A 27,959-nucleotide genomic window follows, 5' to 3' on the forward strand; every position below is an offset into this window, starting at 1 on the left:
GAGCCGGGATGGCCACCTCTTTCGGGGAGGCCACCGCGGAAATCCAATCCTCGTCGTCCAGCTCCAGCCCGTCGGCAACCCAGGCCTCGCGGAGACTAGTCAGCAGGCACGATCTATCGTTGATCAGTTTTTTATAGATGAGGGAGATCGTGCTGTCCGGTACATGGCCGTCCAGCACTCTGTCCTCCAGGGGGGAAGACTCCGGAATGGATGCGACGTCCGGGAAGACGGAGCCCAGCGCATGGCGGACTTGTAGGTACCGAAAGTACTCACTGCCCTGCAGCTGAAACTCCGCCTGCAGCGTCTCAAAAGTTTTGAATCCCCCCCTCGTCCAGAGATCTCCCACCGTACTGATTCCGATCGTGTCCCACTTCTCGAAGCCCTTCGACGTCCATAGGGAGCCCAACCTCTCAGACGCATACAGCGGTGACGCCCGGGTCAAACGATTCTTCCACCCCATAGCTGCATTGGCCGCGTGCCAAACACGCACCATAACACGCGTCGGTCCCGTCAAACGGGGGTCGGGCGCGCCAGAGTAAAGCGCGCGATTGTAATCGCCACCGGGTAGGAGCATTTTATCCATCTCAAATGCCGGGTTCAAGGCGGGCCCATAAAGGCCATGATTAATTGCAGCTAGTTGGGAGGCCCAGTAATACCGTTTAATGTCCGGGAGGGCGACCCCCCCATCGTACCACGGGAGCGTCAATTTAGCCAGAGCAATGCGCGGCCTCCCGTCCCAGAACAGGCGCCGCTGGAGGCCCTCCACCTCACGGAAATAGCGCGCCGGGACCAAGTCCATTGTATTCTGGAGGGCATAGAGGAATCGCGGCAGGGACATCATTTTGAACAAAGCCGCTCGGCCGAGCGGCGAGAGCGGCAGACGCCGCCAGCGCACCACGTCCTCCCTCAAGCGCTGGAGGGGGGGCAGCAAGTTACGCTCATAGCGGGCCTCCGGGTCAAGTGTGATGTAGATACCCAGGTACCGAAAACCGTGGGGGGCAATCTGGATCGGACAGTCCCGTGGTAGGGCCGGAGCCTCCCCGGAGAGCACATAGACACAGGATTTCGCCCAGTTGATGACCAGGCCCGAGTTGCGACCGAAGGAGCGCAAAACATCAACCAGGACGATCAGTGATTTACGCGGGGAGGCGAGATACAGAAGGATGTCGTCAGCGTAGAGGGACACCCGGTCCTCATGCTCGGGGGTCCAGCGGAGACCACGGATAGAGGGGTGCCACCGTAGCCACTCCGCCAGGGGCTCCAGGGCCAGGGCAAATAGGAGAGGCGACAGGGGGCAACCCTGTCGCGTACCCCTCCCCAGCGCGAATGGGGCAGAGACCCGCCCATTCACCACCACCTGCGCCAAGGGGCCCGAGTATAGCAATTTGACCCAGCTAATGAAACCCGGGCCGAACCCGAATTTCGCCAGCATCGCCCAGATATATGGCCATTCAAGCGTATCAAACGCCATGGTGGCGTCCAAGGATGCCAAGATGGCCGGCTCCCGCACAAAGGGGACACGCGCGAGCACCCCGTGCAAGCGCCGCAGATTGAGCGCCGTGTTGCGGTGCGGTATAAAGCCAGATTGGTCTTGGTGGACCAGGTCGCCCACCACGCCAACCAACCGGTTGGCCAACACCTTGGCAAGGATTTTGGGCTCCGCGTTCAAAAGCGAAATCGGCCTATAGGATGTGACACGTTCACGGGGCTTCCCCTCCTTGTGGATCACCACAATTGTGGCCAGGCGCTGGTCAGGCGGAAGGGAACCCTGCGAGTGGGCCGCCAGCAACATCGCGCGCAGGTGGGGCGCCAACACATCCGGGCGTAGCTTGTAGAGCTCGATGGGAATACCATTGGGGCCCATGGCCTTGCCGGATGCAACCGAGCGGATAGCCAAGGCAATTTCGTCCGAGGTGGGAGGGGCGTCAAGCGAATCCCTGTCCTCCACCGCAAGGGAGGGCAGTGCGATGTCCCGAAGCAGGGCAAGGGAGTCTTCCTCCGAGCAGGGGGAGACCGGGGAGTAGACTTCGCGGAAATAATCCGCGAAGCAGGAGACAATGGCTTCTGGCTCGGTGACACACGCACCATCAATACTCTCAATCACAGGCACCACGCGGCTCGCTCTCTCCCTCTTATCCAACCACGCAATCAATTTGCCAGCCTTATCACCCACATCATACAATCGCCCCTGCTGCTCTCTACTGAGGCCCCTGGCCGCCTCCGTGACGAGGGCCCGATAGGCCGCCTGCTTTAGGTGTAGAACATGCAACTTGGCGTCTGTTACCCCGCTCCCCAGGTCACCCTCCAGTTCTGCAATCTCGGCCTCCACCCGGGTCACCTCCTCCCGCTCGAGCCGCCGGGCATGAGAGATAAAGGAGAGGGCCTCCCCTCTAAGGACTACCTTGAAAGCCTCCCACAGGGAGATGGCGGAAGAGACCGACCCCACATTCTCGTCAAAATACCGCTGTAAGGATTTGATCAAATCGGCACGAATGGTGGGGTCACGCAAATACCATGCATTGATTGGGGCCACCCTGCCATCCCCCCTCGGGAAGACATCGAAGTGCAACAACAATGGGGAGTGGTCTGAGATACCTCGTGCTAGATGGCGCACCTCCCCCACCCTCCCTGCATGGGCCGCCGGGACAAGGATGTAATCTAGCCGCGAGAGGCTGCCATGGGCACCCGAGTGGAAGGTGTACTGTCGCAATTCGGGATGCTTTAATCGCCAGCAATCCACCAGGCCCAGCGTGTCCAGAAGGCCAGGCAGCCACGCCTGTGCCCGGGGGAGGTCCCTAGGGGGATGGCGATCCATAGACCCAGAGGCCACCGCATTAAAGTCCCCTCCAACCACCAGCAGGCCACTCGGAAGGTCCAGAAGGAGGCGCCCCAGGTCCGCGAATGTGGTGACTTGTAACCCTGGCGGGACGTACACGGATATAAAGATAAACACTCTACCCTCCATTCTTCCCACCAGAACCGTGTAGCGTCCCCTCTCATCATGGCGCACCTCATCAATCTCCAACGGGAGCGAGTTCTTGATCATAATGCCCACCCCCCGCGAGCCCGAGGTGAAGCCGGAATGTGCCACCAAACGATACCCCCGCCGATTCATTGCATGAAAGGAGTTACCTATAAGGTGCGTCTCCTGCAGGAAGACAACATCTGGTGAAATACGTTTTAAGTACTGCAGGACCACACCACGCTTAATCCTATCCCCCAGGCCGTTAACATTCCATGACAACACAGTCAAATCCCTACCCCCCATCATACGTCGAAGCAATCGGTCGTCCCCCATCGAGCATCCTAATAGCAAGAACATAGTAGCGGGTTTGCCCTGCGGTGCTAACAAACAACACACCCCCCCACCCCTCGGTCCCAACAGAACTCCCCCCTCCCTGCACCCCTGCATGAGCCCAGACAGCCCCCCCAAAGTGCAGTGTGCCTGTCGCCCCATAGCTAAATACTAACTAGTCCCCCAAAGGAGGAGGGAAGCCCCCAACAGACCCCACGCAACCTCCATAGGAGGGGAAAATACGCAATCAATAACTGGTGAAGGAACAACGTCCAGAGCAAGGCCTATTCAGTCACCCCTCAATTCTGATCCGGCGGGCCCTCCTCGCCAGCCGCGCCCCCCCCGCCCCCCCGGCCCCGATCTCCAGGCAGAGTGTCCAGCCAGTCCCCAGCCGCCTCGGGCCGGTCAAAGAAGTGCGTGCGACCATCCACCTCTACCCTCAGCTTAGCTGGAAAGAGCATTGAGTACTTGAGGTTCAGGTCCCTTAGGCGACGTTTAACCCCAAGAAAGCTCTGTCGCTGCTTCTGGACCGCCGGAGTAAAGTCTGGGTAGAAATGTATCTCCATGTTGTCAAGCTTGACCGGTCCCTGTTGCCTGGAGGTCTGGAGGATAGCATCCCTGTCCCGAAAATTAAAAATCCGGGCGATGAGCGGCCGCGGCGGGGCACCAGTCTTAGGTCTGCCCCCGGGGACCCGGTGAGCACGCTCCACCGCAAAAAGCTTACTCAGCCCCCGGGGCTGGAGATGGGTCAGGATCAAATCTTCAACGAAGAGGTCCGCCGCCTCCGCCTCTCGTCCCTCCAGGACCCCCACAATACGGACATTATTCCTCCGGGCCCGACCCTCGGAGTCCTCCAATCGCCGGTCCATCAGGGCGCTCGCCTGGCCAAGCCGGCGCACCTCCTTCTGGAGGGCCACCACGTCTGTCGTGAGGCTCGTCGTGGTGTGGGCCAGGGAGTCGACTCGGTCGTTTGTTTTGGACAAGTCTGCCCTCACAAGGCTCACATCCACAAGGACCGAGTCTATTTTTTGCGCTAAGGTGTCGAAACGCTGGTCCACCGAGGCCTTCATCTCTGCGATGGCGCCCATGACGTCCCGGAGGGTCAGATCCCCTGGATGAGCAGATGCCTCCGTCGGGCCCACCGGGGATGCACTCGATGTCTCCGGAGAACCCTTCTGAAGCGTGTAGCGGTCCATACTGTTGGCCTGGTGCGCCGTGCCACGGCGGGTCGTCTTCACCTTCGCCCGGTCGCCATCTTGTTTGGTGGACATGCTGGCTCTTCCACAGTCGTGCCAAGCTCCCCAAACGGGCCGCTATACCAGTCACGGGTGCCAGGGGGGGGGCAGGGGCGACCACCGAACCGCGGGTCAACCCACCGCCGGCGGGTAAGCCGGGCTCCCGGACAAGACCACCGCACCCCGCTCCGCAGCCCGACCCGGCTTGAGAGCTAGGAGGGCGCAAAAGCGAAAGTGAAAGTGCGGGGTACGCCAGTCGCCCAGCCCCGCTCGCCGCTGTTATTCACTTTGTCCCCGGATCGCCCCACTACTCCAATCCGGGGGGCCGGCGAGGAGAAGGCCGCAACCTTCGATCGACGCTCCCACAGGCGTTCGGGGTCCAATTCGAACCCAAAAAACGGGTGGCGCCTCAGCTCCGGTTCCCAAACACAGTCCCCTCAACAAGGACAGGATATCGCCAGGATTAATTCAGGAGGTCGCGGAGGTCCTCGGGAGCCTCGCACCTACGCGGCCATCTTGGTTGCGCGCTAGGCTCCTCCCTCCAAGTCTGCCATCTTAAATAGTTTTTTTCTTTTGAACTTTCTTTGTAAAGTGCTTTTTAACATTCATTTGACATGCTGTATATGTTGATCTGAAAGACACGTTAGTGATAGATTCCTTACCTTAGAATATCCCCAGGCGTCAGACTGGATCCAGAAAGTCTTTTCGTAGCAGTACCCCTGCGCGTCAGGTGGCGTCGTGCGGCTCCGCGTCCGTCACTGGCGTCGTATGCGCCGAGATGATGTAACGGAGACTACTTAGGCGCCACCCATGCGCGCTGGCGTCAGTTTTCTTTTTCCACGCCAGCCAGCGCAGATCCGGTTAGAGCAGATACCTTAGTCACTTTTTGACTTCACTTTTGAGTCTTGTCTCCCTTTTTTCCTTGGTGCACGTAGGGATGCCTGGATTTAAGTCTTGTGGGGCCTGCCGTCGAAATATGTCGTGGCGGACCCCCACGATGTTTGCCTCTACTGCCTGGAAACAGACCACGACTCCCGGTCCTGTCGGGCCATGGCCCGAAGGCTTTGAGGGAGCGGTGCCGGAAGCTGCTGGAGGTCCGGCACTCGTCCCAATGCAGTTCCAGGTCCAGGGACCGTTCCCGGGAACGCTCGCGGGTCCGCAGCCATCGCTCCTCGAGCTCCAAGCCTTCGCCCTCGGATTCCGGTAAGCAACGACATAAAGTCAAAGAAGCGCCTTTGCTCTCAGACGTCCCTCTGTCGCTCCTTGTATGCGGACGAGGGGGACAGGGGTTCTGCCCCTGCGGCTCCTTTGGAGCCTTGGAGTTCCGCGGCCTACCCGCCTTAACAGGGTCAGTCGGCGACTCCCGAACGGGTGCAAGAATTAATTGCCACCATGAACCGCCTTTTTAGGCCTCGGGCTCCCGCCGGTGCGCCTTCGGGCCTCACGGTCCAGCTTCGGCGCCACAGGATCCTAGGCCGTTGGCTCCGGCCCCGGTGCCACCCTCGGCTTTGCCTCCTGCGCCGCAGGGGGTGCTGTTTGTCCTGCCCTTGCCCCAGTTCCTGGACTGTTTCGTTCCTACCTGGGATCCGCATTGGGGCACGGCACCAGCTCGGCAAGCGCCGTTCACGGCGCGGTTTCCAACGCTGTATGTTCCTTGTCCGGTTCCAGCTCTGCCACCGCGGTCTGTTCTCCGTGCAACAGAGGTAGAGGATGACTGGGAGGGGTCCGAGGACCCTCTTGCCAGTCAGTGTGACTCCGAGCAGGAGTGGGTGGATGACTTGGAGAACGTCAGCGACCTCGATGTCTCTTCTAAACCAGGGTTTGCCTCTCCCCCGTCTACCATGGAGGAGAGCGCCTCCTACACGATGGTGCTCCGTCGGGCAGCTGAGGTCCTCAATCTCTATCTTCCTACGGTGTGACAAAGTGCCATATTTCTTGCATGGTATGCCCCCACTTTTTGCTGATTTGCTGAATGTATTTTGACGGAGTGTGCCCTGGACTTCTGCCAATCAGGTGCCCAGGGCCTATGTTCCTTCCCTAAAACCTAAAACGCAAATTGGCAAACCCTGGCCACATGTCAGCCCCTGGTAAATGGTACCCCAGGTACCCAGGGCCTTGTGACCAGGGAAGGTCTCTAAGGCCTGCAGCACTCATTGTGCCACCCTTAGAGGCCCTGTACCCTAACACAAACACACTGCCCTTGCAGGCTGAGTGTCTAGGTACAAGACAAAACTGAGTCGACATGGCACGCATCCCTGTGTGCCATGCCCACAACCTACACTGCCCTGGCATACACCAGCCACCCCTCTAGCTGGTTGCCCTATGCCAGTGGTGTGGGCACAGGAGCATGAGCCCTGTGCCCCTACAGTACCCAGATCCATTCCTGGGCACTGTAAGTGCAGTGCTGCCATTTAAGAGTATATGGTGCTGGGAGCTCGTCAAACACTAACTCCACAGCACCATGATGGCAACACTGAAGACTGAGAAGTTTAGTATCAAACTTCTCAGCACATTAAACCTGCAATGATGCCCGTGTGGGATTTAATGTACAAAGCACTACAGCGGTCATCTTAGAGATGCCCCCTGACATCTAACCTACAATCTAAGTCTTGTTTGGGAGGCTGCCTGGGCTGCCACACAGCAAACATGTTGCTGGACCCCTGGGTGGAGAGCCCCCGCTCTCCTGGGTCTGCAACAATGCAAATCCTGGGCGAGGTGCTAGGTCTCCTCCTCCAGGATGAGCTGGGGGAAGCTTTAAAAGCATGCCGCCTTTGTGAGCTTCCGACCCCCTCTCTGGCTGTAAGACTGGCTGGAAACTCCAAGTAAGGACGGGGGATGTGCCAGCTCTGCCAACCCCACCCCTCAGGTGGGGGAGGCGAGGTGAAGCACATCTCCGGACCCTCGCCATCTTGAAGATGGGAGCCCTACCCAATCAGGACTAGGCCACTGCCCCCCTCCCACAGGAGAGTGGCAGGATAGGGGGTGTACCCACCCCAGGACAGGGACCCAGTGGTCCCTGCCTTCTACCTACCTGTAACGCCCCTAAATTTAGTATTTAGGGGCACCCTGAACCTTCCTTCTCCAGATTCCAAACCAGCAAAGAAGATCAAGAAGAAAGAAGACCTGCCGTGCAGCTGCTAAGAAGAGGAAGACACCAACTGCTTTGGCCCCAGCCCTACCGGCCTGTTGACCCTCGAACCTGCTCCTGCTAAATCCCGGCACCTCCTGTGGCCAGCAACCTCACAAACCCTGGAGGACCTGGCTACCTTGTTACTCTGAGCACCTGGGACTCCCATGAGCCAGTGGCTCTGCTCAAAGCAAGTATCTAACCCCTGGCATCAGCCCGGAACTGCGAACTCTGCACCCGCCAAGCCTGGCCCGTGCCGGAATGGACAAAGACCCCGAGGATGTCCCCCTGGCGACTGTGACCCCGAATCTGGCACCCAAGGACCCACCTCGATGCTCCTGATGACGCCTGCAGCCTCAGAACCAGGGACCCCCCCAACCGCGATCAACAGAGGTTAAGATTTCCCGACACCAAAAGGCACCCCGGCCCCCTGTGCCCAACTCCTGGGTACCTACCTATCCTCCAACTACTCAACTTAATCTCTGGAAGTGGTGGTGGCACCTGAATAATCTTTGTCCCCGAGCTTGCAGCCTTTTTCTGATGGATACATCTGCCAGTGGATTCCTCACCTTGTGAATATCCCCGCGCCAGCATTCCACTGAACTTTTTTCCCCAGCTCTCTACGCCGACGATGTCATAATGCATCGGCTCCGCTCGCGATTCCATATGACGTCACCGGAGCCATAAGAGCCACGTTGGCGTGATGACGTCAGTTCCCTTTTTTCCGCGCCGTCGACGCGCAACGGTTTTCCAGCACTCCCCTGCTACTTTGTAGTCGTGTAGTGAGTTACTGTTTGTAAATTTGCCATGTCTTCGACTAGGAAGTCCGGTTTCAAACCTTGTAGGGAATGTGGGGGCCACATGTCGATGACAGACCCTCATGAAGATTGTTTGTGGTGCCTTTCTTCTGACCATGACATGGAGGACTCTTCCAGCTGCAGAAGGATGAATCCCAAGGCCTTGAAGGAGCAAGAGGCGAAGCTCTTCATGGCCAAGGCTAAGGAGAAGAGAGGGGTAGGAAGGAGAGATCGAGGCCGGAGTCGTCGACTTCGCGTTCTTCGAAGTCGAAGAAACACCATAAGAAAAGGAAGCATTCCTCTCGGCGCCGGTCTTCGAAGAGCAAGGCGTCGATCGACTTCGCCTCGACGTCGCAGTAAGGATGTGTCTCCTTCTCCATCTCCTAGGAAGTCTCCAGAGAGATGACCGTCGCCGAAGCGGTCCCCGGCGCAGTCCCCGGTGCAGTCACCGGCGCCAGTGGAGTCTTCTGCCTCTGAGGTCGAGCAAGAACAGGAAAGGGAGCCTTCTCCAGAGCCGCCTGATCCTGTGACTACTGTCGAGGACCTTTCGGCTCCGGTTCCAGGTACTCCTCAGCCGGATCTGGGATCATTCCCTTATCCGCAGTTCCTGACTCCAGGTGCGGATTCGACGCATTTTCTAAATGCTATGTATGGGATTTTTCAACGGGCTGCCTTCCCATCCGGCGCACCGTCTGGTCCCGTGGGTCCTATGGCGTACACTTTGGGAGTACCGCAGCATTGTGCTCAGGCCCCGTTTATGCCCTTTCTGCCGATGGCGCCTTCGTGGCAGTTTCCGGTGCAGTCTGGGGATCCATCTCGGCTTCGATTGGATCGACCTTCTTCGGAGCCTTCCTCTACGCTGTTGCAGACTCCCTCGGCTCCGCGTACGGCGCCACCGGCGCAGGTTCCTCGGATCCGCTCAAGGAGAGAGGCCCAGAGAGTCTTGGAAGAGGAGCGTTGTAGGGAGGAAGTGGAAGAAGGTGAGGTGGATACATCTTCTGATGACTTTGAAGGGATTCTAGAGGCTAGTGGTCTTGATACAACTCCGGAGTGGGAGCATTCTCCTACTAGATCCTCTCCACCGCAGGAGCAGGCTCCTTATCTAGTAATAAAGAAGGCCGCAGAGTTGCTGGACTTGCAGTTGCCCTCTGCTGAGTATAAACCTAACCTTCTGACGGAGGTACCTCATTTGCCTACCTCGACCAGTGAACCCTTGTTACCTTTTAATGAGGCTATCTTGGAGCCAGTTATGGACGTCTGGCGTAAGCCACTCTCTTGGCCGGCAGTCTCCAGACAGGTGGCAAGGAGATGTAGGGTGGCTCCTGGGGATCCAGGTTTTCTATCTTCCCACCCTTCTCCAGAAAGTCTTGTGGTACAGGCTTCATGCTCGAAGCATGCTTCAGGAGCATTTCCTCAGACTCCTGCGGATAGGGAGTCTAAAAAGGCTGATCAGGCGGCTAAAAAGGCCTTTTCTTCAGGGAGCATGGCGCTTAAATCCACTAATGCCACCTGCTTACTAGGGCGCTATGTTCATGCTCTTATGGACTCAATGAAATCTTTGGCCCCTAAGTTGCCAGAAGGGGATAAGGTGTCTTTTATGGAAGTGGTCCCCGACACTCAGGCTGCTGCAAGGCAGGTAATTCAGTCAGGGCTGGATACGGCTGATTCCGTGGCAAGGATAATGGGGTCGTCGATAGCCACTAGGAGGCAAGCGTGGCTTCGTTCCTCTGGCTTTTCTACAGATTTTCAGGCCACTTTGGTGGATTTGCCCTTTGACGGACAAAAACTCTTTGAAGAGGAGGCTGATTCCGCCTTGCAAAGATTTAAAGAGAGCAGGGTAACGGCAAAATCTTTAGGTTTGCAGGCTCCTGCTAAAGGTTTGGGTTTAAAAAATTCAGAGGCTTTGGCAGATCTTCATTTCGCTCATTCCGGCAGCCTCAGCAGCAGCAGAATCCCCTCTATAGGTCGTATAGAGGAAGACCAAGAGGACGAAGAGGTGCTGGCCTCAACCCATCTTCATCTTCTGCCTCCGCTTCTCCCAATGAAGCATCAGGGAAGCAGCCCTAGATCCCCCATCCTGGATCATGTAAGACCTGTGGGGGGTCGGGTGTCCCACTTTCTGCGAGCTTGGACATCTGTTACAACCGACCTTTGGGTTTTGAACCTCGTGGAGACTGAGTACGCCCTTCCCTTTAGGGAGTCTTCCCCCCCCCCCCCCCCCCCCCCCCTTACCCTCCTTGCCAGGGTTACTGCTCGGAAGACCATCTGCTTCTTCTGCAGAAGGAGGTTCTAGCTTTGCTTCACAAAAGTGCGATAGAGGTGGTTCCGGAGCAGGAAAGGGGTCAGGGATGCTACTCCCGGTATTTGCTGATTCCCAAGAAGGACGGCAAATTGCGTCCGATTCTGGACCTCCGTCTTGAATTTTTACCTGAAACAGGAGAAATTCAAGATGCTGACCCTTGCTCAGGTTCTTCAAGCGTTGCAGCAAGGAGACTGGATGGTGTCGCTCGACTTGCAGGACGCGTACTTCCATGTCCCAATCCTGAAGTCGCACAGGAAGTATCTCCGTTTTAAGGTTGGGTTGCAACATTTCCAGTTTGCGGTCCTCCCGTTTGGTCTTACTACGGCACCTCGAGTCTTCACGAAGGTGATGGCAGTGGTGGCTGCTCATCTCAGGAGGTTGGGGGTTCCAGTTTTCCCCTACCTGGACGACTGGCTTCTTAAGGCAGAGTCCCCAGAGATGGTGCAATATCATCTGCAGGTAACATCTCAGCTGTTATTCGACTTGGGTTTTTCGATCAATGTACCCAAATCTCACCTGGTGCCCTCTCAACGCAAGCTGTTCATAGGGGCGGTACTGGACACTACTGTATGTCGAACATTTCCTCCTCCTCAAAGAATTCTCGACATTCAGGAAATGGTCCCTTTATTCCGCAATGGAGCGGTTGTTCCAGTTCTGAAGGTCCTTCGCCTGCTCGGTCTGTTCGCCTCCTGCATTCTGTTGGTCAACCATGCACGCTGGCACATGAGGGCGCTCCAGTGGTGCCTCCGCAGGCAATGCTATCAGCACAACGGAGATCTCGGAGTCGATCAGGATCTCCAGAGAAGCTGCAGCGGATCTATCTTGGTGGAGCGTGGAGGGCAATCTGTCTCAAGGAAAGCCCTTCCATCTACCTCCATCGGTGGCCACAGTGATAACGGATGCCTCCACCCTGGGGTGGGGTGCTCATCTAGGGGATCTGGAGTTCAAGGGTCTTTGGTCTCCAGAGGAAAGATTGCTTCACATCAACCTTCTGGAATTGCGGGCGATTCGTTTAGCACTCAAGGCCTTCCTCACTTCCCTTCGCGGTCAGTCTGTTCAAGTCCTGACGGACAACACTACCGCGATGTGGTATGTCAACAAACAGGGAGGAATGGGGTCGCATTGTCCCTGCGTCTATGGTCCTGGGCTCAGAACCATCAGATTTGTCTGATGGCAAATCATCTGGCCGGGGTGCTGAAAGTACGTGCAGACAGTCTGTCGGCAGTTCTCCGCCTACCATGAGTGGAGGCTCCATCTGGAGGTGGTTCGTTACGTCTTTCGGATGTGGGGAACCCCTCGGGTGGACCTGTTCGCCACCCGCGAGAACACGCACTGGCCGTCATTCTGCAGTCTCCAGTTTCCGATGCAGGGGGCGTTGGGGGACGCGTTTTGTTGAGTTGGGGTTCACGACTCCTTTATGCGTTTCCTCCCATACCCTTGATTCCTCGGGTTCTGAGGAAGATTCGCCAAGACCGGGCCCAAGTTATATTGATCGCCCCGGATTGGCCAAGAAGAGTGCGTTACACAGATCTTCTCCACCCCTCCTCGTGCCCTCTACTCCGTCTCCCTCTGAGGGCAGACCTCCTCTCGCAGTCGGAGGGGCAGGTTCTACACCCCCACCTCCAGAGCTTACACCTTCATGCCTGGAGATTGAACGGGGCAACCTGAATTCTTTTTCTTTCCCGCCAAATGTGGTGGATGTTATTTTATCGGCCAGGCGACACTCCACCAAGTTCATTTACTCATATAGGTGGTCTAAGTTTGTTAAATGGTGTGGAGAGAGATCATTTGACCTTTTAAAAGCCCATCTTTATTATGTGCTTCAGTTTGCTCTTTCCTTGGCTCAGCAGGGCTGTGGCCACGGTCAAGGGCTATCTATCGGCCTTATCTGCTTTTCTATGTCTTCCTGATCAACCGTCATTATTTAAATCTCAGATTGTATTAAGGTTTATCAAAGGCCTTACAAACAAATTTCCTCCTACTCCTTTTGTAATGCCACAGTGGGACCTTAATCTTGTCTTAACTTTTCTGATGGGGTCTCCGTTTGAGCCTCTTCATAGTTGTCCCCTGACTGTTGTCCTTTAAGACGGTCTTTCTTGTAGCCATAACCTCGGCAAGGAGGGTGAGTGAGCTTCAAGCTCTTAGTTCTAAACCCCCTTTTTTAACATTACATGCTGAAAGGATGGTTCTTAGGACCAGGGCTGCTTTCCTGCCTAAAGTAGTTACTCAGTTTCATTTGGGGCAGTCCATTACTCTTCCTGTTTTTTATCCACCTCCTCATCCCTCCAAAAAGGAGGAAAGGCTTCATCATCTGGACCCAAAAAGAGCTGTGAGCTTTTACTTGGACAGAACGAAGGACTTTCGTCTGGACGATCAGCTCTTTGTGGGTTATGTTGGTCGTTCTAAAGGAAGAACGGTGCACAAGCGCACTTTATCGAGATGGATCATCTTTGCCATCAAGATCTGCTATGCCCTGGCTGGTAAGGTTCCTCCTGAGGGTATTAGGGCTCATTCAACTAGAGCTAAATCTACATCTGCTTTGGCCAGGGGTGTTCCTGTGGCAGATATTTGTAAAGCCGCGACTTGGGCCTCCCTCTATACTTTCGGAAAGCATTATTGCTTGGACTCTGAGATGAGGAGGGAGGGCCACTTTGCGCGCTCTGTCTTGCAAGATTTTTTGGTATAGGAAGGTGGACGTCCTCCGGGAGTGGGGACTGGTGTGGGAATCTATTCACAAGGTGAGGAATCCACTGGCAGATGTATCCATCAGAAGAACAAGTTACTTACCTTCGGTAACGCTTTTTCTGGTGGATACAGTATCTGCCTGTGGATTCCTCACTTGCCCACCCGCCTCCCCGTTGTCCACCTTTGTATGCCTTAAAGGATGTCTTGCTTGAGATGTTGTTATGCTTTCTGGTACATTGGTAGGAAATGCTTGTGAGAAGTTGGCCTGATATATGATGTCACGAGTTCTAGTGCACACCTTGTATCAGTCCAAGCAACCCTTATGGTGATTGGTTGTAAAGTCAGCCTTATAGACCAGCTATCCTAGTGGTAGCATGGACAAGAGCAGTCTTAGGCAAAACTCTGTATGGCATGTGAAGCCAGCTGTTATACCATTCTAGTCCCTTGAATACCAAATGAAAGGACACCACACCAGGTATATATAAAATTAGGATATATTTATTCTAACATATACCCTCAGCACTCTTTATGAGGTCAGAGGCCTAAGTACACACAATTTCTTAAGTAGCATACGTAAAGTTACACAGGAAAATACAGTTAGGCCCAGGGGCCACGCAAACCATATACTAAAAGTGGTATAAGTACCACGTCACGAACAGCGAGTAGGCCTCTGGCCTAGGGAATCGCTGGGGCTACCCTACCCTACCAATAGTTAGGAAGTGGGAGGCCCACGGGAAGCGTGTGCAGTGTGGAAACGCATGCGGGTTACATTAAAGTCAATGGGAATGTAACCGTTAGAAATAGGAGGAATAAGGACACTTCGAAGGAGCTAGGAGGAAGCAACTCAAGACTTTGACACTTGGATAGTCAATATCCACTGGAGCACCGGAGTACTCTCGTTACCTCAACCACAGGAGACGGGTGCATAGGTGTGAAGATGTGTCTGGTGTCGTCGCTGGATCCTATGGATGCCTGAAGAACAGATGCTGGCAGGCGGCCAGGAGGAAGATGTCCGGTGGATCCAAGGATGGATCTTGAAGGAGGAACACCTGCAAGCAGAGGGGACAAAGTCTGGGTCACTAGCCAGTGACCGTGTGGAACCAGTAAAGAACCAGGCGATGTCGTGCAGAACACAGGTGATGTCTTGAAGCTTGTCTCTGCAGCTGCGTGGACAAGGACTTGTCGGACGACCAGAACCAGGGTACGAGCTGTCCCACGAAGTATCTTGCTGATGGCGGAGTCGACGTCCCGATTGGAGTCAACAAGCCTTGGCAAAGGCACCCCACGCGGAAATGGAAATTCGCTTCAGTCGCAGACCAGGAAGGTCTGGGGTGCTTCTCTTTCACAGGGAAGTAAGGGCCAGTCTGGAGGAGCCAAACCAGCAATGGAAAGTTAAAGGTTCGTCGTCACTGAGGCTACTAGCCAGCGGGCCAGCAACCGGACAGACGCGTCGAGCAGGAAAATGCAGAAGGGCCCCACGCAGAACTCGTGGAGTGTGGAGGGCTGATCTTCGGTGCAGATGGTGCTCGGGGTTGGGGCTTCTTAATCCCCAGAGTACAACTTCGAGGATGCCTCAGAAGCTACGCTGGAAGCTACTCGCCAATTTTCCCAGGTAGCCGGTCCCACGCCTCTCGTCGCCTCCACGGATCTCAGCTCGGCTGTGGATGTGGATCAGGGTCGGAGAAGTCTGGAAGTCAAGGCGCTGGTCGGGCTCTGCAGTCTGTTCCTCGTAGAACTTGGGCAAAGCAAACAGCAGGTTGCTTGTTAGTGCCAGTTTGCACACGGTGGCCACTCCTTGGCCACAAGGGAGATTCTTCAGTCTCCTTAATGTCGAAGGTCCAGAGTTTCGTGTCTAGTTTCAGTTCAGGATAATCCAAAGTCCTAGGGACACAGCTCCCACTCTTATACTAATCTGGGGGGCTGGGTTACCTGCTAGGTCCCTCCTACGGGTGGGACCAGGGAGGCGGGTGGTTACACCCCCTTCCCTTTGTCCAGTTTTGCGCTGGGGCTGGAGTGCCCCAGCACCGGTTTTAACCGGGCTATGCAACTGACACCTTGTGTGCCCCAGGCAGTGTCTCGTTTCCTTCATCCCTCCCTGCCCCAATACACTAAGTCCTGTCTGGGGTGGTGCTAGCACCTCCCAAGGCAGGAAACCTATTGTCCAAGCCTCCCTCGCTGGAAGGACTCCCAGCAGCAGGAGGTCAGACTTGTGTCCGTGGCAGCAGCATCCATTTTGTGATGCTGGGGCTCTGGTTAACTTTAACCGGGTAAGTAGGATTTCAACATGTCTTCTCCCCCTAGAAGGGGGGAATAATATCCTCATGGCCAGAAATGGTATGGGGGTAGTATTCCAAAGTGTTAGACACCTTACACGACATGTTTTGATAAAGCCAAACCATAGTTACCATAACCGTTTAAGATTATAAGGCACTTTAAGAGTATATGGTAGGCGATATCATAGAACAGCTATAAGGACATGGGTCCGAAAGCTGCAGACAGGCTCAGCTCACGCTAGAGCACCATCTCACATGTTACCAAGCACTCTGCCTCCAGGATTGTTAAGGCCTGCCATAGGAGTGGCTGATAGGTACACATGTGTCTATATATGAGGTAGGTATAGGGATACTACACCTAAGCAAGGGGTGATTACACGACCTTGCCCCAGCTGAGTGATCAGCCAGTTGTCATGATGGGAGGCCAGCCAGGGGTGGCATAATACATGCTGCAGCCCCTGGTAGGCCTAGGGTACACCTATGCCCTGGGTAGGTGATCCTTACCAATTGGGTTATGTACCTAAAGTACATAGTACGAATTTAGAGAGAAAACAGCTGGGCTGTGGGTCTGGTTAGCAGGCCCACAGCCACATCTAAGTCAAACCAGTAAACCAAAAGCAAAAAAAGTGGGGGTGACCATAGGAAGCAGACCCTACTCTCCTACAATGCTTGTTTTATTTAGCTTTCCTTTTGTATATGTTCTATTTATATTTGATTGTATATTGTATCGTCCTTGAGCTTCTCCATAGCAATCCATTGAGCGCCCGAAGGCTCAAAAGCAACCTGCACCCAGCCTCCAGAGTTGCCCTGGCAGTGTAACTTCTACTCCTACCTACTTCCCCATTTGTCCTGAGCAAGTGACCAGGAGCCCAGCTCCCACAGCCGCGTGGCCTGCTAGTCAGCAGCCACCAACCAAGGGCCCCATGCCTCCCATAGGATAACATTGGGCCTAACTCACTCTGCACCCGGCCGCCCCAGTGCCGCTGAGGGTGTAACAATTGTACTTACCTGAGAGACCCCCGAGTCTATGCCCAGAACCTTAACTCTGACAGTCGAGTACTTACTCAAAAGCCGATAACTCACTTTTCTTCTATTGGGTAAAATTGACTGGTTTCTCTTAATTTGTGTGGAGTTTCTAAACTTTAAAATATTCACCTAAAATCAACCGAGAAACGGAAATACTCACCTGTTATTAGAGATCCCAGTGTTGGATCTTGGTGCCAAGCACTGACCCTGAAAAATACTTACGACCGAAATTGCCACTAACTCAATTTTCTCCCATAGGAAACCATTGACTGTTTTTCTCTGAAATTTCTTCTAAGTGTCGATTTTGTAAACTGATAAATATTCCTTAAAAATCGCCTGTGTAACTTAAAAGCAGGTTCTCAACTGCTTACAGGTGGTACACCACACCACCTCCCCCACTGGCGTGGTATCACATCGGACAAGTGGGTGTTGCAGATCATCCACAGAGGTTACTCTCTTCCCTTTCAGTCCTCCCCTCTAGCCGTGCCACCGCATGTCGGGGGATCACTTGGTACTTCTCCAGCAGGAAGTCACAGCCTTCTTGGCCAAGGGGGCCATCTAGTGCGTTCCTGGGCCGGAAGTAGGGAGTGGTTGTTATTCCCACTACTTTCTGGTCCCCAAGAAGGACAACTTGGACCTCCGGAACGTCAATCGCTTCCTCCGGAAGGAGAAGTTCAAAATGCTGACTCTGGCGCAGGTCCTGGCTGCCCTCGACCCTGAACACTAGATGGTAGTGTTGGACTTGCAGGATGCATATTTTCACATCTTCGTCCTACCGGCCCACTGGCGCTACCTGCGGTTCATGGTAGGCCAGGAGCATTTTCAGTTTGCCGTGCTCCCCTTCAGCCTTACCAGCGCCCCTCGGGTGTTCACGAAGGTGATGGCGGTGGTCGCAGCTCACCTGCGCAGGTCGGGGATGTCGGTCTCCCCTTACCTCGAGGACTGGTTGTTGAAGGCGGGCTCGCCCCAGGCAGTCGTCGACCACCTTCAGACTACGGCCGACCTCCTGCATTTGCTGGGGTTCTCCATCAACGTGCTGAAGTCGCACCGGAGTCTCTCTCAGAAGCTCCCCTTCATTGGAGCGGTTCTGGATTCAGCACGGTTTCGGGTTTATCCTCCCGAGCAGCGAGTCTGGGATATTCAGGCTGTTCTGATCTTTCAGCCTCTGTACCAGGTTTCAGTCAGGATGATCCTCCGGCTCCTGGGCCTGATGGCCTCCTGCATCCTGCTAGTGCAACATGCCAGATGGCATATGCGGGCTCTGCAGTGGAACCTGAAGTTCCAGTGGGCGCAGCATCAGGGCAACCTGTCCGATCATGTCCAGATCTCGGAGGGCACTGCACGACCATTGCAGTGGTGGCTCACGAATTGCGATTGGGTCAGTGGCAGATCCCTCTCCCTTCCCCAACCAGAGCACACAGTGGTGACAGATGCCTTACCTCCTGGGATGGGGAGGCCACTTGGGAGAGACGGAGATCGGGGGACTCTCGTCTCCGGTGGAGTCCCGGCTCCATTTCAACCTTTCGGAGCTTCGGGCGATCTGACTTGCACTAAAAGCATTCCTTCCCTCTGTCCAGGGAGGTGTGGTGCAGGTGTTCAGACAACACCACCGCCATGTGGTATTGCAACAAACAGGGCGGTGTGGCGTCCTGGACCCTATGTCAGGAGGCTCTGCGCCTTTGGACATGGCTGGAACATCAAGGCATTACCTTGGTGGTTCAACACTTGGCAGGTTCTCTGACTGCCAGGGTGGACGAACTCAGCCGCCGGTGCTTGATGGATCACGAATGGCGTCTGAACTCTGACGTGGCGCGAGGTCTCTTTCAGCAGTGGGGAGAGCCTTGGTTAGATCTATTCGCCACCGAAGAGAACTTGCAATGTCCTCAGTTCTGTGCATTGGAATTTCCAAGGCGGCACTCGCTAGGTGACGCTTTTCGTCATGAGTCGAGTTGCGGTCTGTTGTACGCCTTTCCGCCTATACCACTTCTGCCCAGAGTGCTGAAGATTTGGCGCGAGCAGGCCCAAGTCATCCTTGTGGCTCCAGATTGGGCACGAAGATACTGGTATTTTGAGCTACTCAGCATGGTGATCGTTTCCCCGATCCGACTGCCCCTTCGGGAGGATCTTCTGTCGCAGCAGCAGGGGACAGTCCCCCACCCGAACCTGTCCAGCCTTCACCTCCATGCGTGGAGATTGAGCGGCGGCAGTTGACAGCTTTTGATCTTCCTCCCGAAGTCTGTGATGTCATTCTGGCATCCAAAACAACAGTTAATGGACAGAATGCAGAACAATGTCCTACATTCACCCCAGTACAGATATCTGGGCCTAAATCCATCGTTTTTTTGCTCACCATGCCGTTCCAGTTTGAACCCAGCCATATGTAAATCAGTCTTGACCCTGTGCCTCATGGGAACAGTCCAGCCCGAACTGCCAAGCCAGGTCCTCCCTGGACTGGAAATAAGCATCCTAAGACCGGTTTCGGGATTTCACCCCTTTTCAGCCAGGATGTGCAACATTCCATCCATCTTGTGTTTTGCTGTTCGCCCTATTTGGGAAGGGTATACCCAGATGTGGGTCCCGTGCTCACTACGCCACTGGAGTCAAGCTATCCTGGCTGAAGAGGGGTGAAACCCTGAAACTGGTCTTAGGATTCTCGATTCCGGTCCAGGGAAGACATGGCTTGGCAGTTCGGGCTGGACTGTTCCCATGAGCACAGGGTCAAGACTGATTTGCATATGGCCATGTCTGAACTGGGGTGGCGTGGTGAGCAAAATAACAATGGATTAAACCCAGATCTGTGACTGGGGGTGAATGTTTTGCCAATGTGCAACATTCCGTTCATCATCTTGTGTGTTGCTATTCTGACAGCCAGGCATCCCTCCACTAAAACAGTATACGCCTGCAGATGGAACAAGTTGGTGGTATGGTGCACAGGTAAGGCTGTGGATCCCCTTTCTGCTCCTCTTTCCGAAGACTTTCTGTTCCTTCTTTCTTTGGCCCAGCAGGGCTCTGCTCTGGGCACTATCAAAGGTTATCTTTCGGCCATCTCCGCCTTTTTACCGCTTGCAGATCAGCCTTCTCTTTTTAAGTCCCCGGTTGTTAACCGTTTCCTAAAAGGCATTGCGCACACGTTTTCTGCTGTGCCGTTCATAATGCCTCAATGGGACTTAAACCTTGTCTTGACATAGCTGATGTGCGCTCCCTTCAAGCCCCTTCATACCTGTCCTTTGTGTCTTCTCACTCTCAAGACAGCTTTCCTGGTAGCTATCACCTCTACCAGAAGAGTGAATGAGCTCCAGGCTCTTTCTTCTAAACCTCCTTTCCTTTCTGTTCAGCCGGACAAGGTGGTTTTACAGACCCGTCCTTCTTTCTTGCCAAAGGTTGTCATGCCCTTCCACATTGGGCTGACCAGCACTTTGCCTACCTTCTTTCTGCCTCCTCATCCTTCCAAAGAGGAAGAGAGGCTCCACCGTCTGGACCCAAAACGGGCGCTCTCGTTCTACCTGAAGCGCACACAACAGTTTCAGGTAGATGACCAGCTCTTTGTTGGCTATGTGGGTGCCAAAAGAGGTCGGGCTGTGCACAAACGGACCATCTCTCGGTGGGTCGTTCTCTGCATCAAGGCCTGTCACTAGTTTGCTAAGAAGGAGCCTCCTGTGGGGCAGCCTGCCCATTCAACCATGGCGACTGCAGCCACTACTGCCTTAGGACGCGGCGTCCCCTTGCAGGACATTTGGTCAGGCGGCTACGTGGGCCTCGCTGCACACGTTTACCAAGCATTACTGCCTTGACAGTCCAGTCCGGAGAGACTGCGTCTTTGGCCGTTCTGTTCTCCGTGACTTTCTGGTGTAATCTATTTTCAGACCCACCACCGGGGTTGGTATTGCTGGGGTATCTATTCTAAGGTAAGGAACGTGTCTCTTTCAGATGCACAAGTTACTACTTGTGTAGCGATATATCTGTAAGAGTCATTAGTTAGTGATAGATTCCTTACCGCCCCGCCCATCCTACCTGTTCTGCAAATTGATTAATAGTGTTAAGGTCATCCCTTTCATGGCCCTAGTTTCATGGCACCAGTTGTCAGTTTATTGCATGGCTCTGCGTTCCGGCGCGGAAAGTCGTGTACAGAACTGACGTCCGCACACATTGGTGGCGCCTAAGTCTCCGGGACGTCATCTCGGCGCATACGCCAGTGACTGACGCGGAGCCGCTCTACGCAACCTACTGACGTGCAGGGGTATTGCTACAAAGACTTTCCGGATCCAGTCTGATGCCTGGTGATGTTCTAAGGTAAGGAATCTATCATTAACTAATGTCTCTTACAGATATATCGTTACACAAGTAGTAACTTGTGCATTAGGTCTTCAGTTCGGCAGTCCATATTTGCAATACAGAACGTTTTACATAGACTTTCGAATAGGTATTTGTAGTTTTGACGGACACTGAGCATGGTTAATTTTCTGTAATTTAATTTTTCCATTGATAATAGTAGTAGTCCTCAGTACTTTAAATTAAAGAGTCATGGTATAAAGTGTTGCTTCTTTTTAGATCATTATGAATACTGCAAGCTAACCAGCTGACTCTTGGCTGCACAAATGACAACTGTGATCCATTCAACTGAGGATTTGATGTATAAAGTGTTTTTAACCTTTGTACTTGAAAGGCTGTTTTTTTTCTTCTTTCCCTCACATGTGTACTGCCCCAAAGTGGAAAATAATTAGGTTTGTCTTGTCTTTTCCTGTTTCTCCAGTTGCACAAGTACTTCCGTCTGCAGGTGGAAAGCTGTAGGAAAGCAGCTGTTTTCAAACGCGCATTCTGCTCCGTCGCCCTCTGGCTGGTTGCTCTGAAGGGTGAAATTGTGGAGCAGATGGATGACCCCATCTCCCTTTGGGTCAGGGTGAAAATGGACGCAGTTAAAAGTGGCGAAGAGGATATGCGACTCAAGTAAGGGAGGATGAAGTGCCTTTAAATGGTAGTAAATCTATATGAAGAGTAGCTTGTTAGTCAGTGAATTGCAACTGTCATACTGACACTAACCTAGAGCTTATTTATCCGTTTGGAAAGTTAGAGCTGCTGATCGTCGTACAAATCAAACTCCTAGTAACTTTACTGATTAGTTCCAAGACTACAGATGAATCCTTTTTCGGAATGATGGTGTATTGCTCTTGATAATTGTTGACCGTTAATTAACTTTGGTAGACTTTAGAATGCTTTCAGGAATAGGGTCATATTAATGGGGAGGTTCTAATACTCTACTAGAACTAGAAGTTCTGATGGATACTTCTACCTGCAGATTTCTCACTTCTTGTCTGCATGTCCAGGTGCTTGAATGATCTGGGAAACTTTTCTCCATAGTTCTACATCAACAGTTCAACGCCTCAGTTCAACGCTTGAAGTGACGTCCCTGTGATGTTAGGACCTCAAACTCCCCCAATACTGTATCAGCGTCAGTTCCCATTTTTTTTCATTTGTCTAAAACTCCGTACAGTAGCTCACTTCTCCACAGAAAAATCTCTGCCAGGTACCACAACCATGCCTCTTCCCAAGAGGTCAGGGTTTAAACTTTGTGCTGATGTCATTTGCCAACTGCCACAACATCTGTCCGGTGCCTGGGCTCTGACCCGGACTACAAATCCTGAGTCATGTCAGAGCATGTAACCAAAGGCCATTAAAGAATAAATAGCGGGGCTATGTATTTCCAGGATGAAAATAATTAGAGGCAGGCATCAGACAGATGTGGTGGTTGGTAAATGACATCAGTACAAAGTTTAAACCCTAACTGTAGTGTAGTTCTTATTTCCCTAATATGCTCTGTGCATTGGAATAATATTCCCTATAGATTTGGCATAGGACTGAGGTCAGTATGCCCCTATCAAGTATATTAAACTTAATTACTTTGTGCCAGCTAACTCAGAGGCCAGTAGAAACTCCTTGTAAACAAGAAGGGAGTATTTTCTGGCAACCGCCTAAACATGACAACTTTGTTTCCCTTTAGAATCTGAACACTCTCAGAATCGTGGAAACCGATAACAGTTTCACTCAGCTAATCGTGCATGCTTAGTTTCTTCAGAGTTACACAAAGAGTAGACTGGCGTTTCAATAAAAGGATTTATTGAACAGTCTTGTTTCTCGTGTAAGAGATATGAGCTGTTACAATCATAAGACAGTGTGCGAGATATATTATGTACAGCGTAAGCAATAGAAGGAAATAATTCTGCGCTAGCATTATCTTTTAGTTATGACACACATATTCATATACATAGATAACATAAGCTAAAAATGTGAGTGCTCATAAGATGTTTCTCTAACTAGTTCTACCCCAGTGTACCTAACCTAAGTGTAGTACAAGGTAGGAAGTAGGTGATGTATTCTCTAGTATGGTAGGCTATAGTCTGGTATGCAGTCTGGTATGCCAAGAGTCCCTCTAGGTTCTAGTCAACTCCATATCTTGAGAATGAGAGCGGTGGGAATCTCTTTCCGGGTTTCGAACTCCTAACACCCCACTAAGGGAGTCCGAACACTGGAAGCTGGATTCTCTGCGAGCAGGGATGACAGCGTCTCTTGTCAGTGCGTCAGGCCGGGACACAGACTCCTCTAAAGTCGAGGTCTCCTCCTACTTGCTTGGGCAAGGGAAGGTATATTTATACCTGGTGGGTGCCTTGGAATGTTTGCATTGACGTAAAGTCGGGCAGAGAAAGATGTCCGGAATGAACCCTTAAGGAATAGCGGTTCATGCATAATAAATGAGTTCTTGGAGAAATAAATAATCCTGTGCTAGGGGAACTCCCAAGAGCTTAAGGGTCTGGTTTCTAAGAACTCGTTGTGACGTTGGAGTGGACGGATGTAGGTAACCATGTCTGTATTTGGATACCATGGCTAATGACTAAATAAGGACTGGGATCTTATCCCTATATAAGGGCAATGCAGATTGTGCCTATATAAGGACATGTTTCAGGAAAACCTATATACGGACACCTAAAGCGGAATACAACCTCTTGGGAGGGGACAGGATTGTGGTACCTGGCAGAGATTTTCTGTGGAGAAGGTATGTTTGCAGTCTCCATCACGGTCTGAGTCAATATCCTCCTGCCAAACGAATATTCTAAGGAGGAGAAGGAGACATAGAGGCATACATAATTAAGGGATGTTTCACTTCTTTGAAGCCGGAATGGGTGGAGGCTTTCCTGACACCGGAACTGGTGCTAATGAAGTTCCCATGCTGCTTCCTTTGGCCCCTGTTTTACACCAGTTGTATCTAATTTACAGGGCCTGAAATTGATGTGCCACCTTATCTCATAGCCATGTTTGCAGTTTTCATGTGTGCCATGGCCCTCTCTGTAGTGCTTTCAGGTCACATGGGACATGTAGGACTGCCAAATGGTTAGCTGGCCTCCCCTTCACACCATTCACTCCCTTTTTGCCTTCCAGGCAGCTCTGTTCGCTCAGTCTATGGCACCCCAGGCCCTGGCCATGACCCCTGTTCAGCTGAGGCCTTTACTGCCTGTGGTGCTGCCTACGCAGGTTCCTGTCACACCCACGGTGCTGTTTGCACTGGTGCTGACTTAAGTTAGTTGCTTCAGTGACCCAGCCTCTGGCAATGACACAGAAGTCCAGAAGTGAGGCACACCGTCTGCTAGAAGACTGTTCCATGTACACCATATTCTTTATGAGCTGTTTAACACCGATTCTGATGAACAGGACCTCCAAGAGCCTGTACTGGAATTTCAGTAACTTACAGAGGCTAGTGGTAATGATACTTTCCCTGAGCTGCAGTTCTTAGACACATCCAAGTCCTTTCTCCCTGAAGTCACATCATACCACTCCATCATTAGAAAAGTGTCTGAGGTTCTCGAGTTGCCTTTGCCGACTGTCGAAACTAAAGACATTAAGACCAAAGGCCTTCAGCGTTCCATCCTAACTTTGCAGACAATGCTACTATTCAGTGAGGCTTTCCTGACCCCATCCTGGCTATGGGGACTAAACAATCCTAGACCTGCCCTGGGTGATCATCATTCTTATCGGATCATCCCTCACTAGACAGCCTCATGATTCAGGCCTCTTTTTCATCCGGGCCCACGCCTGCAAATTTTACTTCCGCACTGGCTTGATAGGAAGCTACAAATATTGAGACTTGGGCTGAAAAATGTTTGCAGCTGGGAGTCTGGCCATGAAAGGTCTGCTAGGACACTATGTGCATGCCCATTTGGACATGGTAGTTATGTTGGACCAAAATCTTCCTCAGGAACTTAAATCCCATTTTCAAGACCTGATCAGTGATGTTCAAGCATCATCAGGGCAGGTGATTCAGTCTGGCCTACATATGGCAGATTTATTTACCCGGGCAGTAGGGACAACAGTCACTCTCAGGAGACATGCCTTTTTGACAACCTCTTGTTTTCTTCCGGTTTTGTAGTCCTCCTTGATGGACCTTCCCTTTGAAGGTACCAAACTGTCCCTGAAAAATTTTACTCCGCTTTGGAAAGCTTCAAAGTGAGTTCCCCCACAGCCGGCTCTCTTGGGGTCACATGTAAATTGTTTTTTTTCTGGCGCCGTTTGCGGCCGGAAAAATGTATTTTCCTATGTAATAAACCCATTTTGGGATTCGGTAAACTATTACCGGATAGCAAAATGGGTTAGCGATTTGGTATTGGGAAGAGGTGTGTTAAGGGCGTCCCTTCCTAATAGCGACGTGCAGTGCTATGTACGAATGTTTTGCAACCGAATTGTGGTAGCAAAATATTTGCGTTTTACCTCTGGCTTTAAGTAGGTGGTAACCCATTTGCAAACAGGAAGTGGTCCCCCAGGGGACCCCCTTCTTTGGGGATGCATGCAAAAACGTATTTTGAGAGAAGACTCTGATCCCACGGACAACTGCCTACTCTTCGAAAATGAAACAAACGTTTCTATTTACTTTTTGAAACTCATTCCTTTTTCCTTTAAGGATAATTGGCTGCATTTTAAAAATTAAACGACAAAAAAAAATTGCTTTATTTAAGAGCAAACCCAGCAGGCCTGTTTTTTTTTTTAAGTCCTAACCAATGGGTCGCAAATTGCAACATACCTCATGACTATTGATGAGGTAGGTTAATTGCGACCCCCCCCCCCCCCCACTAGGAATCGCTAAATGTGTCAAGAACCCAGTGCATAGTTGTTTGCGTTTTCTTAATAGCAATTTACAAAAATGCGATATTAGGAAATCACAAAATGAAACCTACGTTCATGTGGCCCTAGGTCTATAGCCTCAAAGGAAGATGTTTCAGGAATTTTGTGTCCCTAGTAGAGGCCTCAATTTCTGCCAAGGCCAGGCAGCCCTTGATCAGGGGCAATCTCAAAATCCCATTCTGCGGCAATACAGTGCCCATGGAAAGAATGGAGGCACTACGACGTCCCTGGCAGTCACTGCCTCCTCTTACTTACCAACCACCACAGGGAAGCCATTCTGGTTCTCTCTTAGGCAATTTGAGGCAGATGGGAGGCCTGGTGTCTGTTTTCCAGAGACAGACCTGGAAGGCTGTAAACTCAGTCCAGGGGGGCCATACAGATTGTTGAAAATCCCTGACCTTCCAGCAGTCTCCTCCATGTATTTCTACTCCCCTTTCAGACCTTTTGCAGTAACACCTACTACTGCAGCAAGAGGTGGCAGCCTTACTTTAGAAGGAAGCTCAGAAGTTGGTGCTAGAGCAGGAGATTAGACAAGGATTGTATTCACTGTACTTTCTTCTTCTAAAGGAGGATGGTAGTCTGTCAAGCCTTGCTCCTTAGGGTCTTGAAATTCTAATAAGTTCAAGATGCTGTCCTTTGCCCATGTTCCTTTGTGCTTGTGGCAGGATGGTCCCACTGGACTTACAGGATGCTTATTTCCATACACTCATCCTGAAGGCAAGGCCCACAGGAAGTATCTGCGTTTTGTGGTGAACACCACACTATTACATTGTGGTTCTTCCTTTTGGTCTGATATTGGGACTGTGAGTTGTCTCAAAGGTCATGGTAGTGGTGGGAGCCTGTGTTAGTAGGCCAGAGATTCCTGCTTTTCCTATCTAGACGACTAGTTTCTCAAGGAGAGAACTCTGGAGGTTGCGCCATCACATCTGCAGCCAGCTGCATCCTTGCTACATGACCTGGGCTTTTAGATCAATGTGCCTAAATCTCACCTAGAGCCTAATCACCACTTCCTGTATATTGGGTCAGTACTGGTTACCAATTTGGACTAAGCGTTTCCACGTGCGCTCAGAGTACAGTACATTGTGTTGCTCCATCGCTTCTAGGAAGGTACTCTGATATCAGTACTGTCTCATTCGCTTACTTTGTCTGCTAGCTTCTTGCATATTCTTGTCACAAATTTGCCAACCAATAGTGGCATCTCCACTTGCAAGTGGCGAAGAGCATCTTTGGGGTCTGGTTTCATTCGAAGTGGAAAAAGCAGTTCAGAAAAACTTATTATCTAAGTGGATTATTTTGGTATTAAAATTTGCTATTCCTTGGGCCAAAAGGAACCACCATTACAGCAACATCTACGACAGCCAAGCCTTAAACATCTGTCGTGGCTATGCGAGTCCCTGTAAATGACCTTTGCAGAGTGGCCCTTTGGTCATCCCTCCACACCCTTACCAAGCATTACAGTCTGTATTTGGAAATTAGGGAAGCATGAGTATTTCAGCAGATCTGTGCTATCTGACTTCCTGGTATAACCATCCATCAAGGCCCTCTATTCTCTGTTGCTTGGTAGCCTATTCAAGAGGTGATGATTCTGCAGGTAGATGTACCCATTGGTAAAAAGTTGCTTACCTTCAGTAGCTATATTCCTGAAGGATACTCATCTACTTGCAGAAATCTCACATATCTCTTCCACCTCCCCATTTGTTGGATGGTTATATGACGTTTCTGTTCTTGAGCTACATCTTACCTGATGTCCTTCTCATCTTACTGCTGTGGCGGTGTGCAAAAACATGGATCCGAAACTAATGTCAGTCCAATAATGGGGGCGCTTAATGGTGTTGGCGATATCACGGGGATGTCGCTAGTCTCAAGGTAGAGCTATGGAGAAAAGTTGTCTGGGCCAGTCTGATGCCTAGAGTATTCAAGAGTTGAGGAATCTGGCATATGTCTGGTGGATTCTTTCTACCTGGAAAGGTAAATAGGATGATGATTTTTTTTTTTTAAACAAGGCCTCCTGTCTAGATTGTCCTTGAACAGAACATTAACGTCTGGGGGTTTGATTT

The 27,959-nt window shown here is 52.1% G+C and overlaps 1 protein-coding gene across 1 annotated transcript in view; it reads left to right on the forward strand.

Annotated features, from left to right (window-relative positions):
• The window catches only part of ESPL1 (extra spindle pole bodies like 1, separase), a 470,161-nt gene that overhangs the window by 43,478 nt on the left and 398,724 nt on the right, over positions 1-27,959 (forward strand). The window contains exon 7 of the mRNA XM_085654666.1: positions 21,491-21,684. Within this exon, the coding sequence (XP_085510792.1) occupies positions 21,491-21,684 (194 nt within the window). The remainder of the gene's footprint in view (positions 1-21,490; positions 21,685-27,959) is intronic.

The sequence above is a fragment of the Triturus cristatus genome, chromosome 4_1 (assembly GCF_964204655.1).
Source record: "Triturus cristatus chromosome 4_1, aTriCri1.1, whole genome shotgun sequence".
Classification (NCBI taxonomy): domain Eukaryota; kingdom Metazoa; phylum Chordata; class Amphibia; order Caudata; family Salamandridae; genus Triturus; species Triturus cristatus.